At 41.3% G+C, this 27,798-nt stretch overlaps 1 protein-coding gene across 1 annotated transcript; it reads right to left on the bottom strand.

Annotated features, from left to right (window-relative positions):
* Positions 1-1,004: 1,004 nt before the first annotated feature.
* On the bottom strand, positions 1,005-26,548 carry NT5E (5'-nucleotidase ecto). The gene is made up of 9 exons (XM_086876477.1): positions 26,196-26,548; positions 21,630-21,852; positions 15,891-16,079; positions 11,467-11,664; positions 9,873-10,024; positions 6,557-6,665; positions 5,579-5,728; positions 3,871-4,071; positions 1,005-2,322 (listed from the first exon to the last, which is right to left on the bottom strand). Exons 1-9 carry the CDS (start codon positions 26,508-26,510, stop codon positions 2,165-2,167), a joined length of 1,695 nt encoding a protein of 564 aa, XP_086732603.1. The 5' UTR covers positions 26,511-26,548; the 3' UTR covers positions 1,005-2,164.
* Positions 26,549-27,798: the final 1,250 nt, after the last annotated feature.

The raw sequence follows: 27,798 nt of genomic DNA, 5'->3' as shown, positions 1-27,798 counted from the left end.
GAAGTATATGATTGAATCTATTGAATACAAATAATTAATCTCAGAACTGTCTTTAGCCTTCATCTTACTGTGACCATGGAAAATCACATTGGTAATTTAGTCTTTTTAATACCTGAGCTTCAAATCTAAAGCGCTCCTAAAATAGTAAGGGATGTGAGAATGGTTTTGACTTTGCCTTTTCTGCAGTTTCTTATCTGGTTTTGTGGGGTTTTTTTCTGACATCCTCTTTACAGGCTTAGAAAAGAGGATGTTAGCCTGTTCACAGCATTTTATAAAAATTCATTCATATAAAAATATGTGGAAGATTTTTCTCTGTAAATCTTAATTTGCTGGTCCAGCCTTTATAAAAGATTTTGAAAAAGCCTTTTATGAGTGGATTTTTAACAAGTTTTACTCATAAAACAATACATAAATACATATTAAAGTAATGCTTACTTTAATAGCTTTCCTCATTTTTTTGTTTCAAACACCCATTTTCTCATTTTAACAAACAAACCAATCTAATGCAGCATGGGTGTTCTTTGGCAGTATAATTTGTCTGTATTACTATTGCAAACCTTTCCCTTCTGTTTGCCAAAGGAAGGTAAAAGTGCTACTTCTCTCCCTTCTGCCTCTGCCAAAGCAGTTGTTGCAGCTCTGAGAATTGGTGTGCGGGTACAGCTCTGTCCATCAGTGCCCTCTCTGTTACTGGTTTGATGTTGATATGGGGATGACCATGCTGTTAATTAACAACTTAGGGAGTAATAGTGACAAATCATCAGTTCCAGGGCATGACTCGTAGTGTGTCAAGGGCAGTCATCGTTTGTCTCCCTGTTCTTACCACCCCTTACCTAATGCAGCAGTGTAGTCCAGAGCCCTTCAGGCTTAAATCCTTGAATGAATATAGAAATTAATGGAGTCTTTAAATTTCAACATACTGAAATGTTTATCTTAATGCACCTTCTCCTTGAAATCTACAGGTGCAGGGAATGAAAGCTTCAGTGTTGAAAAAGAGTGTAGTGAGCTTTCCAGGAATACAAATCAGGTTTATTCAAAACACAATCAGTTTTAAACAGCATTAAACAATCCAAACATGTTGATGTCAAAATTCCCTGTAATCTTAGAAAAATATTTTTTCCCTCATTTATAAGCAATCATTTTCTTGATAAAGCATCAGCAATGTACATTTAGCATTTAATCTGATTTCATACCCATTAGCCTGTTTCTTACAACTATTTTTTTAAACACAGCCTTCCCATAGAAGAGGTATAATCACAGTTATCATAAAACCAGGTCATGCTGTAAAAAGCCCCATTACCTGACTATTTCCAAAGGATGCCAAATGTGCTGCAGGATCAATGTCTATATCTGACATTTTCTTGGAATGTTGCTAATACAGAGTGATGGGCAGCAGTCCTGTGCATTGTTCTTTGGAAGAGGTGTAAAATTGACATTTTTATATGAAATACAGTCCCAGATTCTGTTCTCACTCTAGATACAATCCCCCAAACTGGTGAAGAATATTTTAGAGTGAAGAATACTCAATTTATTAAAATTGATCAAAATCAAGTCAAGCTTTCATTGCATCCTTTATTAATGGAAAATATATTTCTTTTTCAAAAGTAAAACAAAAACTTTAAAATTGCATATCAAATAGACTTCATGATTTTAATGGCTCTGAGTTTAATCCAGCTCTTTAAGGCATTCATGTAGGTATCATAAGTGATTGCAAGCAAAGTAGAGATATTAGACTGAATACCTTAACCCTGAGTGGAGATCAAAGAAAGGAATATACATCTATAAAAAATCCATTTCTAGAAGCTTATTAACATCTGGAATCAGGTTCACTGTCTATCACAGGTAAAAAGAATTTGAAAATTTATAATACCTCATTTTAGTCTGTCATTGTTTTATGATTGAGCAGTAAGTATTCACTGGAACTTTGCTTTTGAGACCTCAGTTTCAGGTACCTGCTGATTCTGACCAAGAGAAGCCATGGATTCTGTCCCCTTGCCCTGCACACAGTGCTCCAGTGGCACCACAAGGTCAAAGACAATGCCAGGGGCTGCTCACTGCTGACATGCAGCAACCTCACTGCTCATTCATTGTAAGGTGTAACAGAAGAGAACAGCTCTCACAGCTTCGTCAGTATCATCTCGCCTCCTGTTTTCCTCCAAACACAAAATCAAGTGTGCAAGAATGTTACAGTGAACAATACAGAGATCAGGGAGAGACTTGCTTCGATAAGATTTCCAGAAGAAAATTTTATTCGACCTTCAACTGCTGGGTAAACTCTCTTCATTCTCTGGAGGTAGCGGGAAACAACTTCAATGTCAGGTTCACCTAAAGAAACAAACAAAAAAGTGTTCTCTGTCTTTGCCAAGCTCTCAACCAAAATGTAAGGACTTGCCTAAATTCCAGTTTTAGTTCAAGAATCAAATTGTTTTCTGTGGCTTACCGTTCTGAATTAGCGCACATCACCTCTGGTAGTTTTTAGCCAGAATTTTTGGTAGTAACTTGTATTTTACAAACAAACAATTTCTTTTTATTTTGTCCGGCTTGTTTTGTTTTGAATTTGTTACAATGGTATTTTCCAGTCAGGTAGATTGTTTGGGGTATAGGGCTGTAGACCTGGCCATTATATTGCCTTCATACTTTTTCAAATTTACTTTTTTTAGAAGTTTCTAGTCTGGGCACTGCTTGTGTGCACACAAAGTGTTACGTGGGTTTTCTACAGTGGGGGACCCTTTTCAGTCACTGCGACACACCCCTTCTGATCAAACTCTTACAGTCCTAAACTATAACCCTCCATCTTAACAATAATTACAGTTTTACCCTTCTGTTATACTGAAAGACTTTACCAGAGCCTTACAGGTTGTTCCCTTTTGCTATTCCTAAAGATTTTTCTCACTCTCACAGATAGAGCTGGTGTTTTAATGCAAGTTTCACAGAACTTCATTTAAAACACCAGTCCTACTTGTGAGAATCAAATTTAAACACCTGTATAAACAAAGAATTAGCCTATAACAGAAGTCCCAAAGGAAAATTTTAGAGGTAAAAGCATGCTTTCACCAAGCACAAACAGAACATACAAAATTAAAGTCCTGCAAAAATGTAGATGGGCTCCTAACAAATTTTTTTTTTTTTTTTTTTTTTTTTTAATATAGCACTACACCCCTTTTGCATTTTCAGGAATAATGTATTTTAATCTCAAATTTTTTTCAAGATTCCCTTCATCCTAAAAGATGGACAATGTCTATTGTACAAACACAGACTTTCTAACACTTTGCATGTAGCTTTAGAGGACCTTAAGCCAGTGTTTTATAAACACCTCTCTTCCACCTCTGTGGTGTGATGTCTGTGAGACTCTGCCTTCTCCTGCCTTCAGAACTCCTGGGGGTCCCTGGTTTTGGCTGGGCAGGATAATTCCCTTAGAGCAGGTTGGCATCTTTGACCTGTTCACTTGAGCTTCATGTTGTTTAATAGTGGAGGTGATGATTCTGTCTTTCCAAATACTTCTGTACAGTGTAAATGTAATGTCTGTAGAAAATAGCACCTTTCTTTTTGTTGCATTGTTCAATAATGAGTACAAGTGCAAGTGTACTTTGCTGCTTTTCTGGTTTACCACAATCTCAGAACTGCTCTCTGAGCACTGATGAATTGATAAAGATGTTTCTCTTTGAAACTTTTGTGGTTTTAACTGAAAGAGAATGAAGTTGCTGCCTACAACCAAATCCAGCAATCCAGAGCTGTCAGAGTAGAAGCAAATTTAATCATTGAGTAAAGGCAAAAGTCTGAGGTTTGTACTGTAGAAAGATATTTTAATTTTTGGGAATTGTTTCTCTGCTACCCTGCTAGTGCCCATATTTACCTGGACTGCATACCCCTTACCTTTACTGTATCCCAAATTCTTGTCTTTCAGCATACTGTAGCCATCTCCTCCAAATAACATATAGGATGGCAGAGTCACGTTGTATATTTCATCCATCTGGAGTGGGACATAGGCTGGGACTCGGCAGGCTGTGCAAAGCACTTCTAAACTAACAACTCTGCTTCCTGGGGCTCTGGAGAGGTCATAGACCACGTGGATGCCTACAAAAATACACATTGGAATGCCACTTAATGCACTGCATGTCGAACACACAGGGCCAGAAGCAGCATTCTCCCTCATCTTCAGCTGGTTCTTTGCATTACTTTCTGTGACTGAGAGTTGTATCATTCTGAATTACACCAGCTAATGCCCTGTGGTTTTTTGCACACTTACTCAACTTCTGTGCAAGAACATTCAAGAGAAATAAGGACTGCTGAAGCACTGTCCCGCCTCATTTACTTATGTGATGTGTGTTCTCATCACTGCTCACAAAAGGAAATTACTAGTCATGGGATTGGAATACTGCAAGATAAAAATACCTTCCCTTATTTCTGTAGTCACATGCTTTCTCATTTCCCTGGCCTGTTGGCTGAAATGACTCTTTTTAGGGCCAGCCAGCCAGCCTAACTTGGTAGCTATTCTGGATAATAGGCACTGTCCTGAAAAAGAAAAGCCAGACCAGGGCTGTACTCTGCAGTGTCTCCTCACTGTAGGAGAAGCAATATTTCTCATTGTGAGCCTTCCTTGATCAAGGCCAGGGGAGAGCCAGGCCCCAGAACAGCACTGCCAAGAATCTGCAGATGAGAAAGCCACTAAAGGTCGTTCAAAGCACTGAGGCTCTTCCAACCCTGGCGCTCTTCCTGCTCTGGATCTTCCATCCTGAACCCTTTCCAGAGCTACTGGTTTTCTTCTTTTTCTGTGAAGAGGCAGCAAGCAGAGCTTGTTCCTGTTTTACCTTAGAGGTACCTAAGAACATGGGAACATACCGGTGAAAGTGTGAGACACGGGTTGTGTCTGTGGCATGTGAGGGATCACATCACCAGGGTATATGGGATGAGAGGCATGGAGGGAGGGAATGCATCAGCCCCTGCCCTTGAAGTTTAGCTTTCTGCTAACTAAACAATAAAATCTGCACTAAATCACAGAGAGATCAGGAATAAACATAATACACATCTGGATAAACATATAGGCAGATGCAATTAAAGATATGAGTAGGTTTTTGATATTAACTGTTCTTCCATAAAATACTTAGAAATTCATTGGAGCAATTCCATAGCCCAGTTGGACAAACTCTAAAACTGTCATCAGTCATCAGAGAATTGCACAAAATTATTTTGAAAAACTGAAATTCAGCACAGCTATCAAGTTTGGCGTTTCAGGTAGGCTGCCAGTTAAGAACTAAAAACTGTAGCTATTTCTGTGTTATAGCTATACTAAATTATATTTTCCTCTGGTTAACTGCAATGTCAAACTGATGCCATTAGGGGTTCAGGAAACTTGAGAACACTGTCTCTGCTGAAGGGAACAGCGATGGCCTGTGAGCTGCAGTGGCTCAATTAAACATACATGGGATAAACAGCATCTGCTGGCTGGCATGTGCGAGGCACAGGGCGAGGATGTATGGCCAGCTTGACATTCCAGTCTTAAAAAAAGGCTTCCAGATGTACTAAGGCCAACAGGAGGGATGGTTGTTTTGGAAAACTGAGAAGAGGAAAGAAGAAAATATACCTCCAACCTGCAGCAGCTCTCCACTTCCTTTTCCATATCTCCTCACACTGTGCTCAAAAGCTTCTTTCAGTGTGGAGCCTTTTAATGTCACCATATCAAAACGACCTCCAAATGGCAAAACAGACAGCAAATCTTCCACAGTAATGCTACCTGGGGGCAAGAGACTTTGTTCACTTCTTGGTTTAGGTTTGTTGTTGATGGGGGTTTTTTGTTTCTTTTTGCTGTTGTTTATAGAATTATTTTAAGATTGTTTCAAAACAAGTTTTTGAAATGGAACATTGCAAATACATGAAATACATACTAATACTTAGAGTTTAAGAAAATGAGGGCTGGTAGGGGTGAGAATCACATATATTGTCCCCAAGAGCCTGCATCTTTTATCGTCCAGCAGGTATCAAGACCAATAAATCAGAGTTTGATGTAACTGCACGTATTGGTATTAGAACAGAGCTACTAAAAGACATGAAAAACCAGCAACATAAGATGAAGAAACACAGCTATTCATACTGTCAGGCACTTTTTCCTGTTGATTGAGATTTACTCACATAGTGCTACTGAAAGACTTAATGAAACTGAGAAAGCTGTTTTCAGGTTGCATTTATGTGGTATCAGGAAAATAAAAACTAAAACCTTAGTATCCAGAAAAACCCAGAATTTACTTACTCTACAGCAGACTACAGAAGGCTCACAGTGACCATACCAGAGGACCCTGTACAGCAGGAGACCTTTCTTTCTTCCAAGGCAGCAAGGAGAGAGGGAAATTATAAAAAGCATTGTGTACAAACAATGCTAGAGATTTCTGTCAGTGTCAGCAGTTGTGCTCAAATGATGGACAACCTTTTGAGAAAGTTTGAAATCACTTCTAAACACTATGCAAACCCCATCAAAACAAGCCCATACCTAACACCGTGCTCAGGCTGGCATAACTTGATTCCTTCCTTCTGATAAAGTTGTCATTCAGTTGGTAATTTTACGTACCATTAGTGCTTTGCTCATCAATGGGTGACCGTATCCCACCTCCATTCAGGATGCACATTGAAACATGGTTCCATGTCGTTTTATCCGGACTCCCAACATTCTCATAGAGCTACCAAAAGAAAATGTTTAAACATATTTTATCATATTTTATTTATTATTATTTTATCACATATTATAGGCTCTGGAAATTTACACCAAATACAATCTGAGACTGAAAAGAGACAGAAAGGTTTTATGTATTTATTATTTTTTTTTTACATAATCTTCAGCCCCATTGTAAAATGTTTAATTATTTAAAAAACCCAAACAAGTATTTTGCTTTATAAAATTCTTAACATGAAAAATATTTGCCTTTTAAAGTAATGAACTCTCAGGCTCTGCTCTAGTCTGTGTGTCTATGGCATGGCCAAGACAGGCCAGCTGAACAAAGGAAAAGTGATTTTTTTATTTCAATGACTGTGATAAAGACAAATTATTTAAGCATATTTGGGGAACTGAGAAGTGAAGAGGACCTTAAATACTGCTGTTCATGAAAATCTCTTTGGGAAAGCATAAATTAATTATTTTGCAGGGAATTAAGTTTTTTTCAGCTTCTCTGTGGATGGTTTTTAATATTTGGAATGGACTTGCGTAACTAGAAAGATGTAGAACAGTGGAAGAACAGGAAACAGGCGTACTAGATCAGAAAGTCTCCTCTGCACAGCAATGTGTCCAAGGCTTTGACAACATACAAGGACAGGATAATATTTGCTTGTGACATCCTTGGTAGTACAGAAAATGGAGGACAGATATTTACTCAGTTGCTCAAGGATGATAAGCCCCCAGTGTTAATCCTCAGAAATAACTGGGTGGAATGGGAAAAGTCTGAAATGACCTAGGATAATAGAAAGAATGGACTAGTTTCTATACAGGAATGACTATGGCCATAACTCTCCAGTCTCACAGAGAGAAGCACATGACAGAAGCCTATAAAATGAAGAAGGACATGTGGAGGCTGGGTAGGAATTTGTGTCTTTTCTCATTTCAAGAATGATAAAAAATCTGAAAGATTTGAAGAGGGATGATGAGGATGATCAAAGACACAGAAAACTTCTGAATGTGGAATGATGATGTAGACTGTCTGACCGGAAAAAGAGATAATGGGTGGAATTATTTGAGAATGCTATAAAATCATGAGTGGTGTGATGGTGGATGGGGAGCAAGTGCTCCAGAGCAAGGACCACTTGACCTCCAGCAGTTGTGCAGGCAGTGGGCAGCAGCAGGCTACACACTGACAAGAGCAAGGTCCCTGCAAGATGTGCAGGTCTGTGGTGGAACACCCTGCCACCAGCTGCTGGGAAGGCTGGGGGCAGGCAAAGGGTGGTGGAGCCGCTCTGCAGAAGCTAATCCTGCTGTATCCCTCCCCTTCTCACTGCTGTTGTTTCTTACCCTCCCTGCATGTTCCAGTTGAGCCAGTAAATGTCCAGAGACCACTTCTGCCTTGGGAATGCCAGAGCTGCAAGCTGGTGGGAGACACCTGCAGATCTGAGCACAGCAACTCCACAGGCTTGTCCAGGACTATGTTCATCCCCTACCATCCCCATTCTGTCATTCTTGGAGACAAAACTTTGGGATGAATGATCCTGTCATCTGTTCCAGGTGGGTCACTTCTCTGCTACACCCTCTGTGAAGTGTTTGTGACCTCTGACTTGCAGCTGTGTAAATGCTTTGTGTCTCCAGCTTAGTCATCAAAGTTATGCCCTGAGGCCAGATCCATGCTTAGGTTTGTAACTCATAATCAAAGGACTGCAGCTTCTCAGCCCTGAGCTGAGGCAGCTTAAAGGAGAAGCTCACACAGTGCTGTATCGATTTCACAGTCTTTTCACATCTGAGTCCCTTTAAAGTCCTTTGTAAAATGCTATCTAAGCCTGTCAACCTTTTATTCTGAGATTTTGGGCTACTGGTTAAGAAGCATCACTGAACTAAATGGACCTCTGTTTCGACCCAGCACAAACATTCAGTCTTCTGCAATTCTCAATCTCTCCATTTCTCAGGACAACTCTAAATATTAAAGCCTGTGGAACAGACAGGTCTATTTTTTACCTTTATACCTGACCACAGGGCAGCAGACAGGAAAGCAAGTATAGAACTGGCAAGGCAACGTGAAGAGAAATCTATGTCTCTATTGATGACTGCAGGTGATTGCCTAGAGACATTGAACTAAAATAGAATTTGACCTCCCTAAGAAAAAATGTATAGCAACAAAATCTACAGACTTCTGAAAGATTAGAGGGTTACTTTCTTTAAGCTTGAAAAGTGCCAAAGCATTTGTTCACATTTTTGCAAATAAAGATCCTAAAAAGTCTAGCAGAAAAAAACCAAAAAAGAAGATGCTGCAGTTCTAGAACTGTATGCAGAATTCCCAAACATTAATCTGATTTGAAAATTAGCCCATGAACTAGAGAATTATTTTAGGGACTACAATAAGAGCAATAAAGACTAGATAAATAGCTTTGGGGACATATCTAAGTCATGATTATTATATCTAAACTCATGATTATTAATTGTCCCTTAACTTTCCCTTTATGGGAAAGGTAATTTTCTGGGAACAGTCACATTAGTCAATGTTTTTCCCTGAAACACTTAAATGAAACTGTGCTGCTGCAGGGCAGTAAAACAGTCAAACTCAGGAAGTTTAAAACTGAAAGTGACTTCTTGCAAAAAGACTTTTCTGGAGTTATGTGACTGTTGAAGCCCAGTAGTGTCTGTCAGAACACAGCAGGGGCTGGTGGCTCCTTCTGGGCTGGGGTGTTCTGTGCTCAGCTGGGTGTATGGCCTTTCCCACCCCTCCTTGCTTCAGCTGGCACCTTTTATGCTCTTCAGGGGGATGATTCTTGTCAGTAACTTGACAGAAAATTAAACAGATTTGTTTTCTGTGCCAGTGCACTGAAGTGACAGCAAAGCCCAGTGAGTAATGTGAGGACAGAAAGTGAGTGCTGTGAGCAGGGGCCAGTAGCAGGAGAGGGGCAGGGGAGCTGAGCTCTGCTCCTTGCTGGGCTCTTAGATGAGACTGCCATGTCCCTTAAAAGTGTAGCCTCCAAGCCATCTGTGAAAAAGCTGTTCTCCCTATGAGGCTATGCACAAAGAATAAACTGCTGCTTACTCTCTACAGAAACATTCCTTATAGCCTCACTTCTGCCAAGTTTTTCTAGGGACACACTGGATATTGCACTGTTGAAAAGCAGGCACAGAGCCCATGTGCTAATAATTTGGATCTGCATAGCTCTGGAGTAACCCTTAGATGTAATTGCCACCTGTAGTGGTGAAAACATCTTACCACAGCATCACAAAGCAAATTTCCCATGTTACATTCTTGGAAACGGCATGCTTGGCTTGTACCATTCAGGTAAACACTAGTTTTTCCAATCTCTTTAGAAAAATTCCCCAGGTTTTCTCTCCATTTTTCCACTTCTTCCTTAATGTGCTCATCTGTAAAGTAATATACAAGTGTAAAATAAGCATCATATGTATCTCATATTAATGACATTTCAGTGAATACAGACCTTAGGAAAAGAAAAAGGCGTTCATGATTCTAAAAAGTTACATTTTCCTAAAAGCTCCTCAAGCAACTTGGCAACTCCATTCATCTCAATAAAAGCCTGTAAGCAGAGAAGGTAGGACAGGACAGTCAAGGGAATAAGCCAGTCCTGTGTCACAGCAAAGTTACCTCCTCTGTACTTTTGCCCAGTCCTGTTCTAACCTCAGACTGATGCGATTTCTAGTACCTTGGCAGGTGAAAGAATTGTTAAAATACAAGTGAGGTTGGTCTTTGAAGTAATTTTCTTTTTTTGTTGTTGTTTTTGTTTGTAATTTCCTCCCTTTAATATTGTGCTAAAAGGAAAAATAGCTCAAATATCAACATCAAGGAATAAACCCTTTATAGAAATTAATTCTCTATGCGCATCTGTCTCTTGAGTGAAAATTTAATAATTTCAGAAAAAAAAAACCAAAGATACTTGTATATACAGACAGATGTTACAACTATTTCATACCAGCTACTAGTTTTAATCTATTTGCTCACACCTGTCACCAAGAAAAACATTTATAAAAAAAACATACCACCAATGTTTATGAATTTTAAGTTTTACTGACTTCAGAGGGAGAATGTAAAGTTTCTTTACATCACCTCGCTACATTAATAAGTCACTGAGAATAACACAGTAAATATCTATGAACAAATAATTTTTAAAGGATTTGTTTTACAAATACTCAGGTAGAACCTAGAAAATCTGATAAATGCTCAGAACTTCATACAGCAAACACTGCAGAAGAAACAGATTAGAAAACCAGCCCTGGGTAATTAAAGAACTGACAAAAAAAAAAAAGAGTTAACACAGCTCAGAAGGAGTTACAAACAAAAAGTGAGAGACTGTCCTCCCACTTCTTTAAATGTTTCAGAGTTAAAACCTTGAACACAGTTAGCACTGCATACAAAAACTCATGGGTTTGTACATTATAGTTGCACATTGGCAGAGTAGTTGGCAGGGTACTACAAGCTTTTTCTGGAACATTTCCACTTCCCTATATTGCTCTAAACTCTGTTCTGAAGAATCCAGCCTCTGGCAAAACTGTAAATTAGTCATCATAATCTTTTAAATCACAATTACAGGACTAGCTAAAACAGGTTCTACAAAGTGATGAGGCATTGTATCACCTAAATTCTTACAAAAGGACTTTCAGGGATTTTAAATAAATAAAAACACACTCTGAATGCATGCATATTCAACTGTAACACAGGCTGAATGCTACACAGAAGAGAGCAGCAAGCTCAGAAAGAAAGCTGAGTTCTTATTCAGATATTGTATTTAACACAACAAGACTTGAATTGTAGCAGAGTGCTGCAGGCAAACTCAAATGCCTGGTCCACATACCTTCAGGAATACTGCTGTCCAGCAGAATGGGGTTTCCAACTGCTTCAACTACATTTCCTTTCTTGTCAAATGTAACATTTAAGTAACCAAGGTATTTTCCATAAGCATAAGCTTGTACAACTGGCACCTTCCTCCCATCATCTGATTCAACCATGAATGGATATGGGCCATCTGGCACTTCAGTAGAGGGTGGGGTGCCTGCACAGAACAAGCATGAGGAGTGGGTCTTCAGCTCATGTAACCTTCAAGGAGTTACTACAGTGGCATTTGAAATGTTTCTCAGCCTTACAGAACCCAGATAGGATAGAAACAGCCATGACTGTATTGGACAACAAGCACACATTTTATTGTTCAGTTATCTCATAGGAGACAATGTTGTGTTCAGGACATGAACTCAAATAATTACCACAGTGTTTTTTAGCTTGTGACAGCACACTCTGCCATGACATCCCATCACAACAGCAACAATGCAACTTTTCATTCCAATTATTGCAATCTAAACCCCTCAGTAATGCAAACATACCAGCTACTGGGTGAAAAGTTTGTTGTTGAGATTTCATACTACATTATTCTGCATCAGATAGAAAATAAGAATCTTAGTAAAATATACATCAGACTCCTTGATCTGCAAAAGTCTAACACATTTTTACTGTTAATAATCAGATAGAACACCTACTAACAGTTCTGTGAATTTGTACATACAGCCAGCTCTTTTTTTTTCACTATACCAAACAGCCTCTAAAATTTCAGACAGACTGCAAACCCTCTGCAAAAACAAACTTCATTAGCATTAAAGTTGTGTGGTCATGGATGTAAAACTCCTATCAACCTGCAAAGTCTGAAAGGTGACTAGAGGTAGGACTTGGAAATGGATTAAAGCAGGCCACTGTCAGAAAAAAAGAGACAGCTCAATTGGCATAGGCTACCACAGGATTTAAAAATGACACAGGGGCAGAAAGTGGAAAAGAAAACTGGAACTGCACAGCACAGCTCTTGCCTCAAGGGTGCCAGCCTTCTCCGTGTCTCCTCGACGTTATCTGAGTAGTGACAACATTATCTGAGTAGTATCTTTCACTGCTGTTATTCCTGTCATTATTTCTGCCCCACTGTCAGAGCAAGGCTGGGTAGCTCCAAGAGCCATCACGTGCTGTGTGACAGAGCTCCCTCAGAGCCTGCTCCTTACTCCTGTGCCAAAGGCAGCAGCATTTCCCATCCATGTACTGGTGGGCACTGGCCTGCTCGCAAGGCAGAGGCACAGGGGAGCAGGTGCAGAGGACGTGGTTCCTGAGAAAAGCAGCCTCTTAACTTCCACAGCTCACAGAACAACTTGTTTCCTTCCATTTGCAGTTGTTTACATAATATTAAATCCTAGAATAAGCAGCATGATAAATATTTCTTCTAGAACTCCAATACCATTCATATTCCTCTCTAATCCCTCCTATTTCTCCAGGGAGAAGAGCTGTAACGAACTGCAGAGTGAACCAAACTTACCACAGAACTAGCTTTTCTACTTTCAGTTAGACCAACAGAGTTAGTTTCTTGGAATGCCACTTAACTATCCATTTATTTGAGGAAGAATTTAAGAAATCTTGTCGCTAATGAGGACTACCCAGGATTTATTCATGCAAAAGTGGCTTTGGGATTTTCTGAACTGAAAAAGGAATCAGTTTTGATTTCTTATCCCCATTTAGTCCTCAAATGAACACAGCATTAGAAAGATAAAGTTATTATTTCTAGGCATTGTTTTAATTTATATCAGCTGTGTGTAGTTAAGTGCTTGTCCAGAGTCTTACTCATTTCTTGCTTTCTAACGAAATACTTTCTGATACTGATACTTCCTTGCAGGATTAATTAGCACTATGACATCTTTCCCTTGTAAGATAGATATGTTCCTTCTGAAATGCAAAGACTATCCAGTGCATCTCACCACAAAGAACACAGCACTAGAATTCATGCTCAGTCACGGGATGAGATGCTGTTTCATTACAAATGCACAAACTCATACTGGGTGACTGAAGAACATGTAACACTTCCCTATTTCTTACCCTGTTTTAGCCAACACACTACACTTTCAGAACATCAGTTCTGATGAAAACTAGGAAGTAAACTGCTCTAACCCAAAACTATCACTGCTGCTTTAATCAGTTCTACAAACCAAAAGCATACCTGAACATGTCAGGACAATATTTGCCTTATAACCTGTGGACAAACTGGAGATTGGCAAATATCTTAGAGACAGGTTGGACTAGTCCAAGATGAAACCCTTACACTAAGATTTCTCTGTGGACATGTCTTCATGGACAGCATGTTTCTAAATCTCCATGACAAAGCAGGCTGAACAGCTCATATGTCTCAATTTAGACTGAGCTGAAACATTCTTCCAGATTCTGCTGACAGTTATTAAATCTCTTGATTTAAATGAGAGCCTATACAAGCTTAGTATATGCATCATCAAGACATACAGAAAAGACATTTCAAATCAGATGTTTTACTCTGCAGTGAAATCACCTCCACAGGTGCGGTTGTTCCTCTGGGAATTTTGGCTGATGGCTTTGACTCAGCAGGGCATGGTGCATAAACGCACTCATGATTAGCTGAGATTTTTAATCTGAAGGCTGCAGAGTCTCCTGCAGTGAATCTTGGACACCTTGGCCTTGTGAATCTTGGACACCTTCAAATGGGGAGGGGTGAAACAACTTGACATAGACTAGTCTGACAGCAGGGTACTCTAGTCAGGGATGACTAGAGGTGTGCTTGCAGACTCCCACAGATCTAGACAGGATATGAACTCAGATGTCTCAGCTCCTGCAGCACTTCACAACAGGATTTCAAACTGGGACAAGTGGATCATACCCAAAAAGGTATTTTGATTACTGTGGCTACCACAATGAGGCACAAACTTTCTATCGACATTGGCCAACAAGACTGTGCAAGAGAATATGGATTCCACTGTGTAATCCACAATGAATGCACACCTTGAATATGGAATCCATCCTTGTTTTTCCCATCTCAAAAAAAATTCAGTAAAACTGCAGGCTGCACCCCAAGACAAGACCAAGGTTCCTGTGGGTTGTGCAGGTCAGTGTTGGAATGCCCTGCTATAGGCTGTTGTGCAATTTGAAGGTAGTCAAGAGGAGATGGAGCCAGTAAATATCAAGACACCTCTTCTGGCTTGGGGAGTCCCTGAGCTGCAAGCTGCAGGGAAACATGGGCAGAGCTGAGTAAAGTGTCTCCACAGGTTCATCCAGTCCCCTCAACCCTCCCCCTTGGTCACTCTTAGACACATGGTATTGGGATGGTCTATCCTGTTGTTCCAGTTTCATTACTTCTCTGCTGCACCCCTTCCTAATGTGTTTGTAAGATCTGACTCAGTTGAGTCTTTGTGCCTCCAGATTAGTCATCAAAGTTATCCCCTGAGGCCAAATTCAAGAGATATTCTGATCTACCTAATGTGTAACTGTGGCATGCAATCGTTTCTTTTTAACAAGTGAGATAAAATGAGGTGTGAGTCCAGGTAAGATAAAAAGGGCATGAGAAACAGAGAGGAGATGAATAGGGAGAGGATGATGGAAAATGCAAACCTTTTAAGTGGTCAAGTTCCTAGGGTAGGGTACATAATACTATCCTTTTGAATAGGGCACACAGGAAACTTTTCTAAAAATTACAGAAAGCTCCCACTATAGTCTCAACGTTATCAAAGTTTCTGCTAAATTTAAAGAACTTAAAAAATTCAGTCAAACAGAACAACAAAACAGCCTCTCTTTTACTTGGGTCCTTACACTCTGGGGAAGGTAACAGCACTGGGGAAGCTGCTGATGGTAGGTGTTGCCTAAAGTAGCATTACTGCAGGAGAAAACAGATCAGCAATGTTTGTTTCTAGAATGACATCTGCCTCTAAAGAAAAGAAGAATAAAGTCAGAGATTAAAAGAGGGATTGAAATAAACATATGAAACTTGGGGAAAGTATTTTAATGGCAAGCTAAATTGAGACCTATGAATATGGAATCAGATTACAGAGAAAATCAACACCAGTAGCAGTTTTGAAGTCCTTTATGATGGATTTTTTTGGTTACGTCATACACATGTTTAAAAGTAGACAATTAATTTACTCTTTTGAGGTGTGAGCTTGAAAGAAGTACAGTAGCAGTAATTTACCAGTATTACTACCTTTGTTCCTCTTCCCCACATTGCATAGGTCACCTTGAACATCCACAGCATTACAGAACCTCTCAGTGAGCTGTGGTACTTGGTGTGCACGGGCTGTTTTGAATCGGTTTCTTCCATGGAAGTTATGGACATGTACCAGCTATGAGCCTGGCTGAGTGCAGCCAGCAGTAAACTATACTGGTGAAAGTTCTCTGAGTTTAAAGATGAACAGTTTCAACTTAGCTTTAGAAGCAACATTTTAGTAAGAAGTAAAATACCTGTATAGAGAAATGTGTTTGTATGTCCTCCAATCACAACATCCACTCCTTTCACTTTTTGGGCAATATTTTGGTCCACGGTAAAACCAGAATGTCCTAGTGCAATTATTTTGTTCACTCCCATAGCAGTAAGTTTATTCACTTGCAGTTGCAGTGCTTCAATTTCATCTTCAAAGGTTACATCATCCCCTTAAAAAAACAAAAAAAGATGAAAAAAATTTACTTACAAAGTACTTTAATTGCTAGTTAAAAATAAAGAAGTTGACATCAGATATTAGTTTGTATAATTAAAAGGACTTTGCATGGTGGTGCCTTTCAAATATCTGGTTCAAGCTCTTGATCTGAGCTGATGTTTTTCAGTCTCTCAGGAGCACCTCTGTGCTTAGACTAATACAACATTTCTGCAACAAGCTGTATGTACTTCCCTAGATGAAAAAAAGTTATAACTCCATAAAAAAAAAAATTCACATCAATAGTAGGATCAAAAATTGAATGGCTTTTATTATGTAACTAGAGAAAGGAAACTAAATGTGTCAGTGTTTGCATATAAACACTTGTATTCTATTACAAAGAGTTTTTTAATTCCCCAACTATATTTCTTTGAGATCATCTATATTCTCCCAAGTTAAATCTCCCTTTTTACTGCACACTCATCTTGTTCTTTCCTTTATCCCCCTCTCCCCAATGCTTTAAACAGCAGCTTCTTCAAAGTCCTCCATGAAACTCTGAATTGCCTTTTTATACAAATTAACTGACCTAATGTGAACCACTCTCAGTAATACCAATACAGCACAGGACACATCTGAGATACTATTCCAAAACAACAATGTAAGGAATGGAAATTCTGGAGAGGAGAAACCTTTTCTGGACAAGGATGTTGGGAAACTGACAATCCTTCTGCAAGCTTTCTGTGCCTGCTGAAATTACTCTAACGTGCCAAACAGTTACACGAACACTGGAATAACAGGCATTTTTATCCGGGGCACAGTGGTTGGGGTTGCACAAAAGGACTTCCTATGTAAGAGGATACTGACAAAGTTTTAAGAACAGAGTTTAAGGACAAATTCAATCAACTGTAAACTTAGACTTTCTGGTGAAGACAACCAAGTGACTTTTCTACCAGTTCCTCCTCTACCTAATTCCTTCCTGCAGAGTTCTGTGATCAGATCATTTTGAAGAATGCCTTTAAAGTAGAAAGATTTACGTTATTTCATAACAAAGGGAGGAGTGAAACGAATTCACAATCCACTGCAAAATGTTTCAGGAAATGAGGAGGAAGCTGCTACAATAGAAGAGATAAAAGAGGGTTACATAAATTGGTTCAGCACCACACCCATTCAATAGTTCTGTTAGTGCCAGAAGGAATCTCTGTAGTGCACATTGCAGAGTGAATTGTGCAGTGCCTATCCACATTTTCTTCCTGTGGACCTCTTCTCAGAATCAAAGAGCCAGAAGTTAATTGAGGTTGGAAGAGACCTCCAGGAGCCATGTAATCCAAAACCCACTCAAAGCAGGAACTGAAAGCCAAATGAGGATGCTCAGGGTCTAGTCTGAGCTGGATGAAATTCCAGTCTCTCTGGACAACCTGTTTAATGACTTACCATGCTTACCATGACAAATTTTTTCCTTAAGCCCCCATAATTTCCTTTGTTACTGCTTGACCCCATTGTTTCTCTTTCACCTCTGGGAAGTGTCTGTCCCTGTCTTCTCTATAAATTCCCTTACACCACTGGAAGACTGCACTTGGTTCCCCTCTTAGCCTTCTTCTCCAGGCTGAAGGAAGCCACTGGCTTCAGCCCCTCCTTGCACATCCTTGCATTTGACAGCAGCTGGCCTGATGCAGAGCTGCTGGCAGAAAGGGAAGTGCAAGAATTGATCCCTGAGTGCAGGCTCTTCTCGTACTCCTCTCACCACCATGGACCAGCTGCACCCCAATGGTGTGGGGAGCAGTTCTGCAAAGAGAGCTGAGCTCTTGAAACAGACCAGGAACAAGCCACTGATGAGCTGTGCCAGCATGCAGGTGCCTGTGGGCTAACTTCTCCATGGCCAGTAGCCAGGTGGTCCATGACAACCAAACTCTCCCCATCAGCACCAGCTCTGTTATCCCTCCACGCCACTGCAGTCTACAAATGTGCTGTACATTGAAGACACATTATTATTAGTCTTCAACCCACAGAATCATAGAATCTTTTAGGCTGGAAAGTGCCTCTAAGATCAATGAGTCCAACCATTAACCAACACTGCCAAGTCCACCACTGAACTGTGTCCCTAAGTACCACATCTACACCTCAAGGGATGGTGACTCCAGCACTTCCTTGGGTAAGTTCCAGCACTGTTCCAGTGCTTGACAACCTTTTCCAAGAAGAATTTTTTCCAAAAATCCAATGTAAACCTCCCCTGGCAAAACTTTGAGGGCATTTCTTCTTGACCTGTCATTTGTTATTTAGGAGGACACAGTTCCCCACCTTGCTACACCCTTCTTTCAGGTAGCTGTAGAGAAAAGGTATCAAAACAAACCAACCCACTTTCATAATGAGGGAAAAAACAAGGCCTATCCCATGCAGGTAAGCCCATCCCTCTCCCAGGACTGTTAAGTTAGGACAGGCAGACACCAGAGCTCAGGTGGGTCATCTCACTGCCAATCCACCCATCCGATTGTCTGATCTCGTCTTGTCTGCTTTGTCCTCAGAAAGGGAATTCTGCTTGGGACTGCAGGGGTTTCTTTCACCCCTTCTCCATGGCCTAGCCATTGCACTGCACACAGCTTGGCACCCTCGTCATCTGAGTATTGGGTGTAGGTGGGATGAAAGGTTTGAGAAGTTATACAGGCTACAGCCAGCACGTTTGAAAGTTATACAGTGGGGGACTGTAAGAGCAGTGTTCAACTCCCTAAGAAACCAGGCAAGAAGCAATATACTGCTTAGTAGTCCTCTGGGCATTGTTCAAAACAATCTGAATCAAAATTACTAACTTGTTGCTCATGTCAATATTTCACTTCTCTTTCAGGGTATTAAACTGATGTGGCATCTTCTCTTTTTAGATGAGGTGGAGTTTCAGAAAAAACAGCCATACTGCTACAACTGAACTAGGAGAAGAACTGTCTGCCTGTTAAAAATATTACTCAAGATAGCCAGAGTAAAGTGGAAAAAATGCAATTTTAAAATCCATTTCAGAAAACTCTTCCAAGTTGATAATTTCAGTAAATATTTTGCTGCCTGCAGGGTTACAAAGTCAGTTTGGATTTACACCTTACACAAAAATACAGTAGACCTAACAACATTACGGAACTAAAGCAAGTGGGCTGGAACCATCAAATAGTAGAAAGATGGCCTTGTGATTATCAGTTCAAAGTAAATACACAGATAACTGTGCACCAAGTTATGAGCAACTCTTGCAAGACATGGAAAAACCTGCTGACCTCACTCAGCTGAGATAGCTGTACACAGCAAAACAGAGAACTCCAGAAAAACTGGCTGTAAACTATAAATGTGTTCCCCATCCCTATGGTTTCCAAACAGTGACATTAAGAGTACCTTCAGCAGAGATTAGTTGGTCCCTGCCAATGGAAACACTGAGATTTAAGGACTTCATACTCTGTTCAAGTCTTTTGATAACCTTTTTTAAGCAGACTATGGAAAGCACAAGTTGTAATTTCATAGCTGGGTGGAAGTTATTGAGATTTAACAATAGAAGAAATCACACTCACAAAACATTTCCACAGAAGTCAGTAATGTAGGAATTCATGTTTCAGCATTCTCAAGCTTCCTGTTTGCCTTGAGAATGCCCTAAGAGTATAAAATAAAGCATGCCAAAGCACACAGAGGCAGAGAAAACGGAATCATCTGGAAGAAATGTGTAGAGATAAGCAAGGTGCTGAATTTAACATTTGCAAGGTCCCTTATTAATAGAATATAAGGAACTAGGGCGATAATTATTTAGCCACCGACACATGTCTGCCATGATTTTACCAGTCTGAAGGTTTGCTAGTTCATGGGCAGTATATAGTCACTGAGTTATATTAGCATGCCCTGAGTTCACATCTTCAAAGCTTCTAAATGTTCCTCCACACACCAAGAAGGGCAGCAGCAGAAAACTATAAAAACTCTGATCGCTATAAATGCTGCTGTTAGAATTTGCTCTGCTTTTTGTGCAGTTACACCGTGGGATATACTTCCTCAGGGATGCTTCAGCTCCATCTATGGAGCTAACAAGACTTCCCTTTTAACACTGCTTTTTTATCTAGCTGTGGTCTCTTACAATGTCTCAGCAGACTGAGGCATTGGATATGATGTCTAAATGTTATTGGAAATATGTTTGAATGCTTCATACAATCATTCCAGCACTATCTGGATTTTCTGGATTTTCACCTAGTGTATTTATTTGCAAGAAATTTGCTTTGATGACCTCGCTGCCCCAGCACAGGAGTTTGGAAGAAGGGCAGCAGCAGATTTCATTAATCCCTAACAGAGGACAATATTGATTGTCATTATTCAAACTTAGCACGACGTCTGGTGATATCTACCTTCACGCCCTCAGGCACAGGAAAAATTCTACTACCTACATAAAACACAGATCAATTTTCTTTTTTAGGGGGGGGGAAAAAAGACAGGAATCCAAAACCTTAACACCGCAAAACAGAAGTGAGATCAATAAGTCTATTCAGACCTCAGATGTCCGTTCTTGACAGGTTAAACATACAACACTGGAATTAAAAAACACAGAAGGAATAGTTCTATGTTCTAATACTTCCTCAAAGTATTGAATATTCCTTTTGTCAGGAAAACAATGCACTACTTCTGTATTACTAAGCAATAGAAAGAGAAATATTAATACGAAATCCACTTTCAATGTGAAAGTGTTTTGAACCAGCGCTTAGAGCATCCCTAACTGCAAAACCAAGGGAAGAAACTCTGTTTTAGTTACATGTAGACTGAACTCTGAGCAGGCAGTGACTCATATCTCCTACAGCTGATTTAAATGTGTTTCTCATTCCAGCAAAACATTTTATTTTACTAAAAAAACCAAACCCAAACAAAACCCTCATCAAACCAAACCCCCTGAAATGCTGGAAAAAATAGGCTGAAATTGAGAAGCCTTTTTCCTCATAAATTCTAATTTTACTCATGAATGAAGCAATTGTGGTAAAAGCTGAATGGGTGTTCCTTCTGTAGTCTAATTTCTGTAAATATTTTGAGAGGCTAAAAACATCTTGGGCAACTTTTGCTTCAAAAACAAGTATGAACCTCTCCTTGTTTTTGGGCATGGAGGCATCCAAGAACAAAATTTCAACACACAGAGAAATATCATACTTCACGCTAGAGATAAGTTGTATTCATGTTTTAACTTTTTTTTAAATGGATAAATAAAATAAAATGGAATATAAATTAAATATAATGAAAATCATAAATCATGAAATATTGCAAATAAAATATCACGGACTATAACTTTAAAAACCCAAGCAAGAATGAAATTCCTAGCAGCCTCTGAGCTCTCCTGCAATCTCACTGAATTTCTGATATTCTTAGATATGGTCCAGGTCAGTATGAACGAGGGTTTTAATGTTAGCAAGCCTTTTTAAGGATAAAAATCAGGCAAAGTTGAGTAATACAAGTAAATACTGATAAAACAAGAGACTTCCCACTTTCCAGCTGAAAACATTCATCTTTGGATTTAAAAAAGGTAGGCAAATAACAAAAGTAGTAACAAAGGACATAAACTTACATACTAAAGAAAACATACCTGGCTGTGAAAGAAAAGACGTTTCCTTTGTAGTGTAGCCAACAATTCCAACTGATTCTGAGTCAAAATGAACTATTTTAAAAGGATGAACATATCTCATCATTTCGTTCGCTAATGGAGTTTTCCCTTTAATATTTGCACTCAGGACTGTAAAATTCGCATTTTTAAGAAGAGGATCCAATAATCCGCTCACACCTTCATCAAACTCATGGTTACCCAAAGCCTGCAAAAAGCAAGAAGAAAATATGAGACCCTACCTCAAATATTCAGTGTAAATAGTCTCATATACATGGTGTGTTTGAGAAAACAAAGTCTACATTCTATGAAAGAAAACCCTAACTTGCCTAAACCAACACATTCCTGTTTCTCATGAACACAGAAGTGGTTGGGTTATTTTTCTTTTTAGATGTAGGTTTTTGTTTTTCAGACTCTCTTACATGGTGAAACAGATGTGAAAATACTGAAGAAAACAAATATTTTCATTGATATCTAGCATTTTCTTCAAATAAAAAGTACATTTTAAGAGCTTTGTGCTTGGACTACAGTTTTTGAAACATTCTTATGCTGCACTTAGTAAAGATTCTTCTGTGCTTTAACATCCAACAAGAAAATATCATTTTCTATCCGCCATCAATATAATTTCTTGCCTATGGAAGATCTAGTGTTTATCAATGAGGGAGAGTCCCCAGAGCCAATCCCCAGAGGGCGTGTGCGCTCACAGGTGGGTGTGCACTTAACACAGTGAAGTGTCAAGACTGCTACACAAAACGAGCAGTACAATTTATTATCAAGGTAATTCCAGCCAGATAAGAATGTTTGGTTTTCCCAGGCTGGTTAAGCAGATGAAAAGGGACTTACCTCGAGGGAAATTTCTCCTACCTGCCCCTTTTTCATGCTCAGCCTAAATTGCCACATGCCTGTGCCTGCAAGTTTGGTGATAAGCCAGCAAAACCTCCATAGATGGCATTTTACAGAAGCACAACAAACGAAAGGACTTTGTAGCATATTTAAGTACTAGGCAAGGAAAAGATGTATCCACAGAAACACAATAATTGCGTAACCCAGTACATAATAAATTTATGCAAGGTTTCAGGTTGCAGCTGGAGCAAAGCACATAAGAGGTATCAAAGCCAATGGGCCAACTCTTCCCAGCAAAACTGTGCTCTTGATTTCATTCTGAGATTAAGTGGGGAAAGCTGCATTCACCATCTCAGAAGGTTTATGTACCCTTCTGTTCTACTTAAACCACCCACACACCCAACTGTGCTTGCCCCAATATTTATTCTCCAAATGGATGTACTACCCCTGATCATGTTCCAAACCAAGCAGAACCTTGAGGCCACCACAGGTTTGGGAGCTCAGTATTTCAATCAATTAATTGGCAGTGTCTTTCTTTTCAGACAAAGATTCCCGACTCCTTTTATCATGACTCCCCAGGCACCCATTCAATGGCTCTGTGGAAATTTCAGGATATCAGCAGTAACTTGCATTGGAAATCAGCTGTTCTGCTGACTCTGGTGAGAACACTACACACGCTCCCAGGAAGGAGCCAAATTGTTTGTGTGCAGCACTTTTCCAAAAGAACCAAGAACTATCTTTGAAAAAATCCTGACTTGGGAAGACACAATGCACTCCTAACTTCTAACTGTATTCTAATTGCAATCTAATTTGGTAAAATTACCAATCTAATTGGTAAAAAAATACCAATCAAGATTAAAAAAAAAATTAAGACATTCATCTTGATGCTGTCTGGATATTCTGAAGAGATATCTGTGGACTGGTAGAGTATATCAGAATGGTAAAAAGCTCTTTCCTTTTGGCTAGCGCACATGCCTTCTGTTCCTCCTAAATATGCAATTAAACCTCAACAAAAGAGGTTTCAAATGAACTAAGAAATTGAATTGGATATAACTGCCACCAGCTTGTTGGGGGGGGGGGGAAAACCCAAAATCCTAACCCAACCAACCAGTTAGGAAAGATTGTTTCTCTTGGCTTTGTGTCTTGCATTTGGATTATTTCATGTCCATTAGGACACTAGCTTTAATCAAAACTTTTCCCATGGTGTGGGTGGTTACAAAGTTGTTAATGAGAAATCACTGGTGGCTAATAATAGTTTTATTTTTGATGCTACTCCTCCTCTGAGGAGGAAGATGTGGACTATTTTGGGTTCCTATACCTAACTGCCCTTACACCCAGAGCTCCTGGGACTTCCCACCTGTGCAAAATCCCTTCACCAAATCTGAATCTGTTGGCCAGCGTAAGTCACAAGAGGGAATAAACAGAAATATTCAGCCACAGAGCATGTGATTATATAATCTTCTTTTTCACAAAGCGCAAGTCTAAAAGTGTTTCAAAAATCAGGATACAAATTAACAGGAGGATGTGGCTTGGAAGTAAAGCTAGAAGACTTCCATCACCTCTCCAATTATTGCCTTTGAGATATTTAAATTGGATTTGAATCTTAATTACACCAGAAAAAAAGGCTGGTGCCATAAATTGTTTTGGAAGGCAATGAAACAGGAGAAAACAGACTGGGGGTGATAACAGGTATAAATGAGAAAAAGGTAAACTTAAAAAAAAAATTCTCCTATTTGTGGAGAAAACCTCTAATGCTTCCAGGCTATCCCAAATCCTCCTATGGCTCCTGCCCGCATCCTGTAACAACTTCCATGACTCATGCTCTCTCCTTCATCCTGTTTGTAATCCTAGCGCTGTAGCTCACTTCTAAACATTTCAGTAACCCCCACCCCTTCTGTCAGGGATGCGACTTCCCAAATTTTGTTTAAAGAAACACTACCTCACCCTTCTCAGTGCGGCTCTTACCTTGCTCCCTGTGCCCCCACCCAGCCACCATCCCCACTGCATGCCCCCCCTTCCCCCCGCCAAGGTCCACAGACAGAAGAATAGAAACAGACTCGGCATCTGCTCCTCAAGCTTTTTGGTAGCAGAGAAAGACTGAGAAGCTACAGAACGTTTAGCACCTACCCTGTCACCTTCTATTCAAATTATAAAAAGCAGCACCTCCACAGAGAGCAAGTGGCTGACTACTTCGCCTAAGGCATTCACATCTGGTAAAAGCCTCTGGATATCTGGTATGGGGTGGGTTTATTTTAAAAGTTTATTCTGGTGGAAAAGCACATGGTATCTCCAAAACCAGGTGCTTCCTACATAACTTGTTTCTAAAACTGAACAGTACTTCAGCACTGCCTGAAAAAATTACTTGTGATATAATCAGGAGCTGTACAGGCTCGCAGGCTGCCCATGAACTAGTTATACCAGCAAGCACAAGACTGAAAAATGACAGACAGCAGAAAGCTTTGTGAAAAAGCTAGGAAAAAGCCGCCTCAAGCTATTTCTGCACTGCAGAATCCCAAGGCACTTCCCAGCTCTTAGTGAGGACGAGTCCTGAATGTACACACTCCTCTCCACCACCATCGGGAGGAAACACCCTGTTAATGTTAGTTTCACAACTAGAAAACCGTTCACTAGGGCATCTGGACAGGGAGAAGTATCCCCCACAGATCTGTCTGGTGCTTGGCCTAAAAAAGTGCACTGGTCCACAGCTGTCCTGGGGCAGAGGGAATACACAGGTGAAGGCACTTTTACCTGGAAAGGAAAGCACAGTCCTTTCCAGACAAAGCAAAAAAGATGAAGATAGAGAATGTGATACGCCCAGAAGATTTTCCCCTCAAGCTGACCGTTGGGATGAAATAAATATCCAATCGCTGTCACAACAGCAGTCATGCTCAAACATGACTTTAATCTCTCTCCTTTACGGAGTTGTACACAAGCAAAATAAGCCACTGCCTTGAGACAAAAGATTTAAGGACATGGAGTGACATCCCCCAGTCTCAGCCACAAATTCTGCCTTTCTCTCAGCACTTGCACGACCAAAAGAGGCAGAGTAAAGGTGCACGATTAGCACAATCTCAGAGACCTTCCTCACTACACAGCCTCTTATATACTCCGTCATGACCACAGCTCTGAGGGGACTGGACACAACCAGGGTGGGATTGATGAAAACTAAAAACCTCCACCCTAAAAACAGCACTGCCAACCTGTGCCATCTGTTCCCTGCAGGAACGAAGCAGGACAGGCTGCGAGCCTCAGGCAGTTTGCTCCTCTGTCGCAGACCACACTCTTTGTCCGGCTTTTGCTGGGGTCCCCTCCATGGCTTGCCAACTCCTCTCCAACAGAGCCCGTCCAGCCCCCTGCCCGCCCCCAGCCCCTGCATCTGCCAAGGAGAGTTCCATCGCATCACTCTGGGTAGCCTTGCCACTATCTCCCGGTTTCTGGCTGTCCGTGGGGCTGCCAGCTTATGACTTAATTCGGCCGGGGAGCCCATCACCCAGCAATCACCCCCCTTCTCCTCGCCTGCCTCCCCGCTTTGGCCACGATTTTAGCATTACCTACAGCCTTTTCTGATGCAACTTTACGCACCGAAGGAGGCGGCAATGCGAAAAGCCGGCATCGGGCGAGGAAAGGCAGGAACAGACCCAGTACCCCAGGGGAGAGAGTGAGGGCAAGACCCCAGCGCGCCTCTCGCCGTCCCCCGGTCCGCTTTACCATGGCATCGTAGCGCAGGAGGTTCATGAAGTGGACCGCCTCGCGGCCCTTGAAGCGGGAGAACCACACGGTGCCCTGGTACTGGTCCCCGGCGTCCAGCAGCAGCACGTTGCGGTGCGCGGCCCGCTCCGCCGCCACCCGCGCCGCTCTCCGCGCCACGCCGCCGAAGCATCCCGGTGCTGCGGCCTCGCAGCGCCGCGGGCCCTCGCCCTGCGCCTCCACCCGCCCGTGCACGTCGTTGGTGTGCAGCAGGGTCAGCCGCAGCTCCGCCGCCGCCGCCGCGCTCAGCCACAGCCACAGGCACAGCCCCGCCATCCCGCGGGGGCTGCGGCCGCTCCGCCGCAGCGGGAGGAGGGCTGGGCAGCGGAGGAGACTCCGGGGACACCGCGCAGCCGGCGCCGCCCCGGGGAGCTAAGGCTGTGACCCGCCCGCAGCCGCAGGTGCTCCGCGACTGCTGCGAGAGTGCGAGGGGGGCACGAGCCTCCTCCCGCCTCGTCCTCGGGGCTCTCCGAGCTCCAGGCGATGTCCTGCGCCCGCGCACGCCCCAGTCCCCGCTGTCCCACCGATGTCCTTCACCCGAAGGCAGCTGCTGACGGGTTGGAGAAGGGCTTTCAGCCGGCTGCTGGAGGTCAAACGGAATGAAAATCCAGCCAGCAGCGAAAGGACAAACTCCAATGCTCACAGGAAGCCTTGGTGAATGTTTAGTACGCTGAAAGGAGTTTCCAAGCCTTCACACGGAAATGTTTGCCTCTCTCCTCCTCTTTCTCCAATGATGCTTAAAATAAAGACTGCTATTTCATCCATAAAAAGAGTTACACTACTTTAAGAGTTGATTTAATTATAGCTCTAGTGGTTTTGGTGTAGATTCATGAATGGCTTTCAAGATTTTCCTTCCGTGGCTAAATGCAAAGCTCTCAGTTGTGGTTTGGCAAATGTGCAGTGAGGGGAAAATCTGCCAATGCCTTAAACAAACAGCTTGTTAGGGGTACAGCATGGGGTGACCATCTCTTGGGTAAATCAGACTGACTGGGAGTCCCACCTGCTCCTTTAATTCATACACTCACAGTACGTGTCCACATCTTCTTCCACTATTCAACCACAAAATTATCTGGAGAAAGACATTTTTCCAAGTCGAAGTGCTGTCACTTCCATACACTTCTTTGAAACTTCTGGACAATCACACATTGTAAGTGGTGACTGACAGGTCACTTTTTCCCTTAAAAACACGAGCTCCCCCACTGTGCAGAGAAGTGGTGGTTTCTTATAGCATTACAGAAGCTGAACAAGCTGCTGTCTCCTTTCTGCTGGACGATGTCATGCCCCAGTTTCCTGGGTACCTGAAGTCCACGGTATGGAATCTGGACTCATTTGTTTGGTTTGTTTCCTCAGATGGCTGGAAAGCAAATAATCTTGTATTTTCTTCCATGATGGCTATGCTCCGCTGTCCCCGTGTCCCTGTATGTGACTTGAATTAAAACAGCTGTGTGGTTATCTTGTTATTGCCCTGGTGACTGCACTGTGCACTGCCCACCCCACCACAGAGCAATCCTTAATGGCATGAGCTGCATGCTAGGAAAATCTGGAGCTGTGCTTCCTCCCCTCC

Source organism: Cyanistes caeruleus, chromosome 2 (assembly GCF_971803275.1).
Source record: "Cyanistes caeruleus chromosome 2, bCyaCae1.hap1.1, whole genome shotgun sequence".
Classification (NCBI taxonomy): Eukaryota; Metazoa; Chordata; class Aves; order Passeriformes; family Paridae; genus Cyanistes; species Cyanistes caeruleus.
Note: the sequence above shows the minus strand (reverse complement) of the source record. Positions and strands in the feature narration are given on the sequence as shown.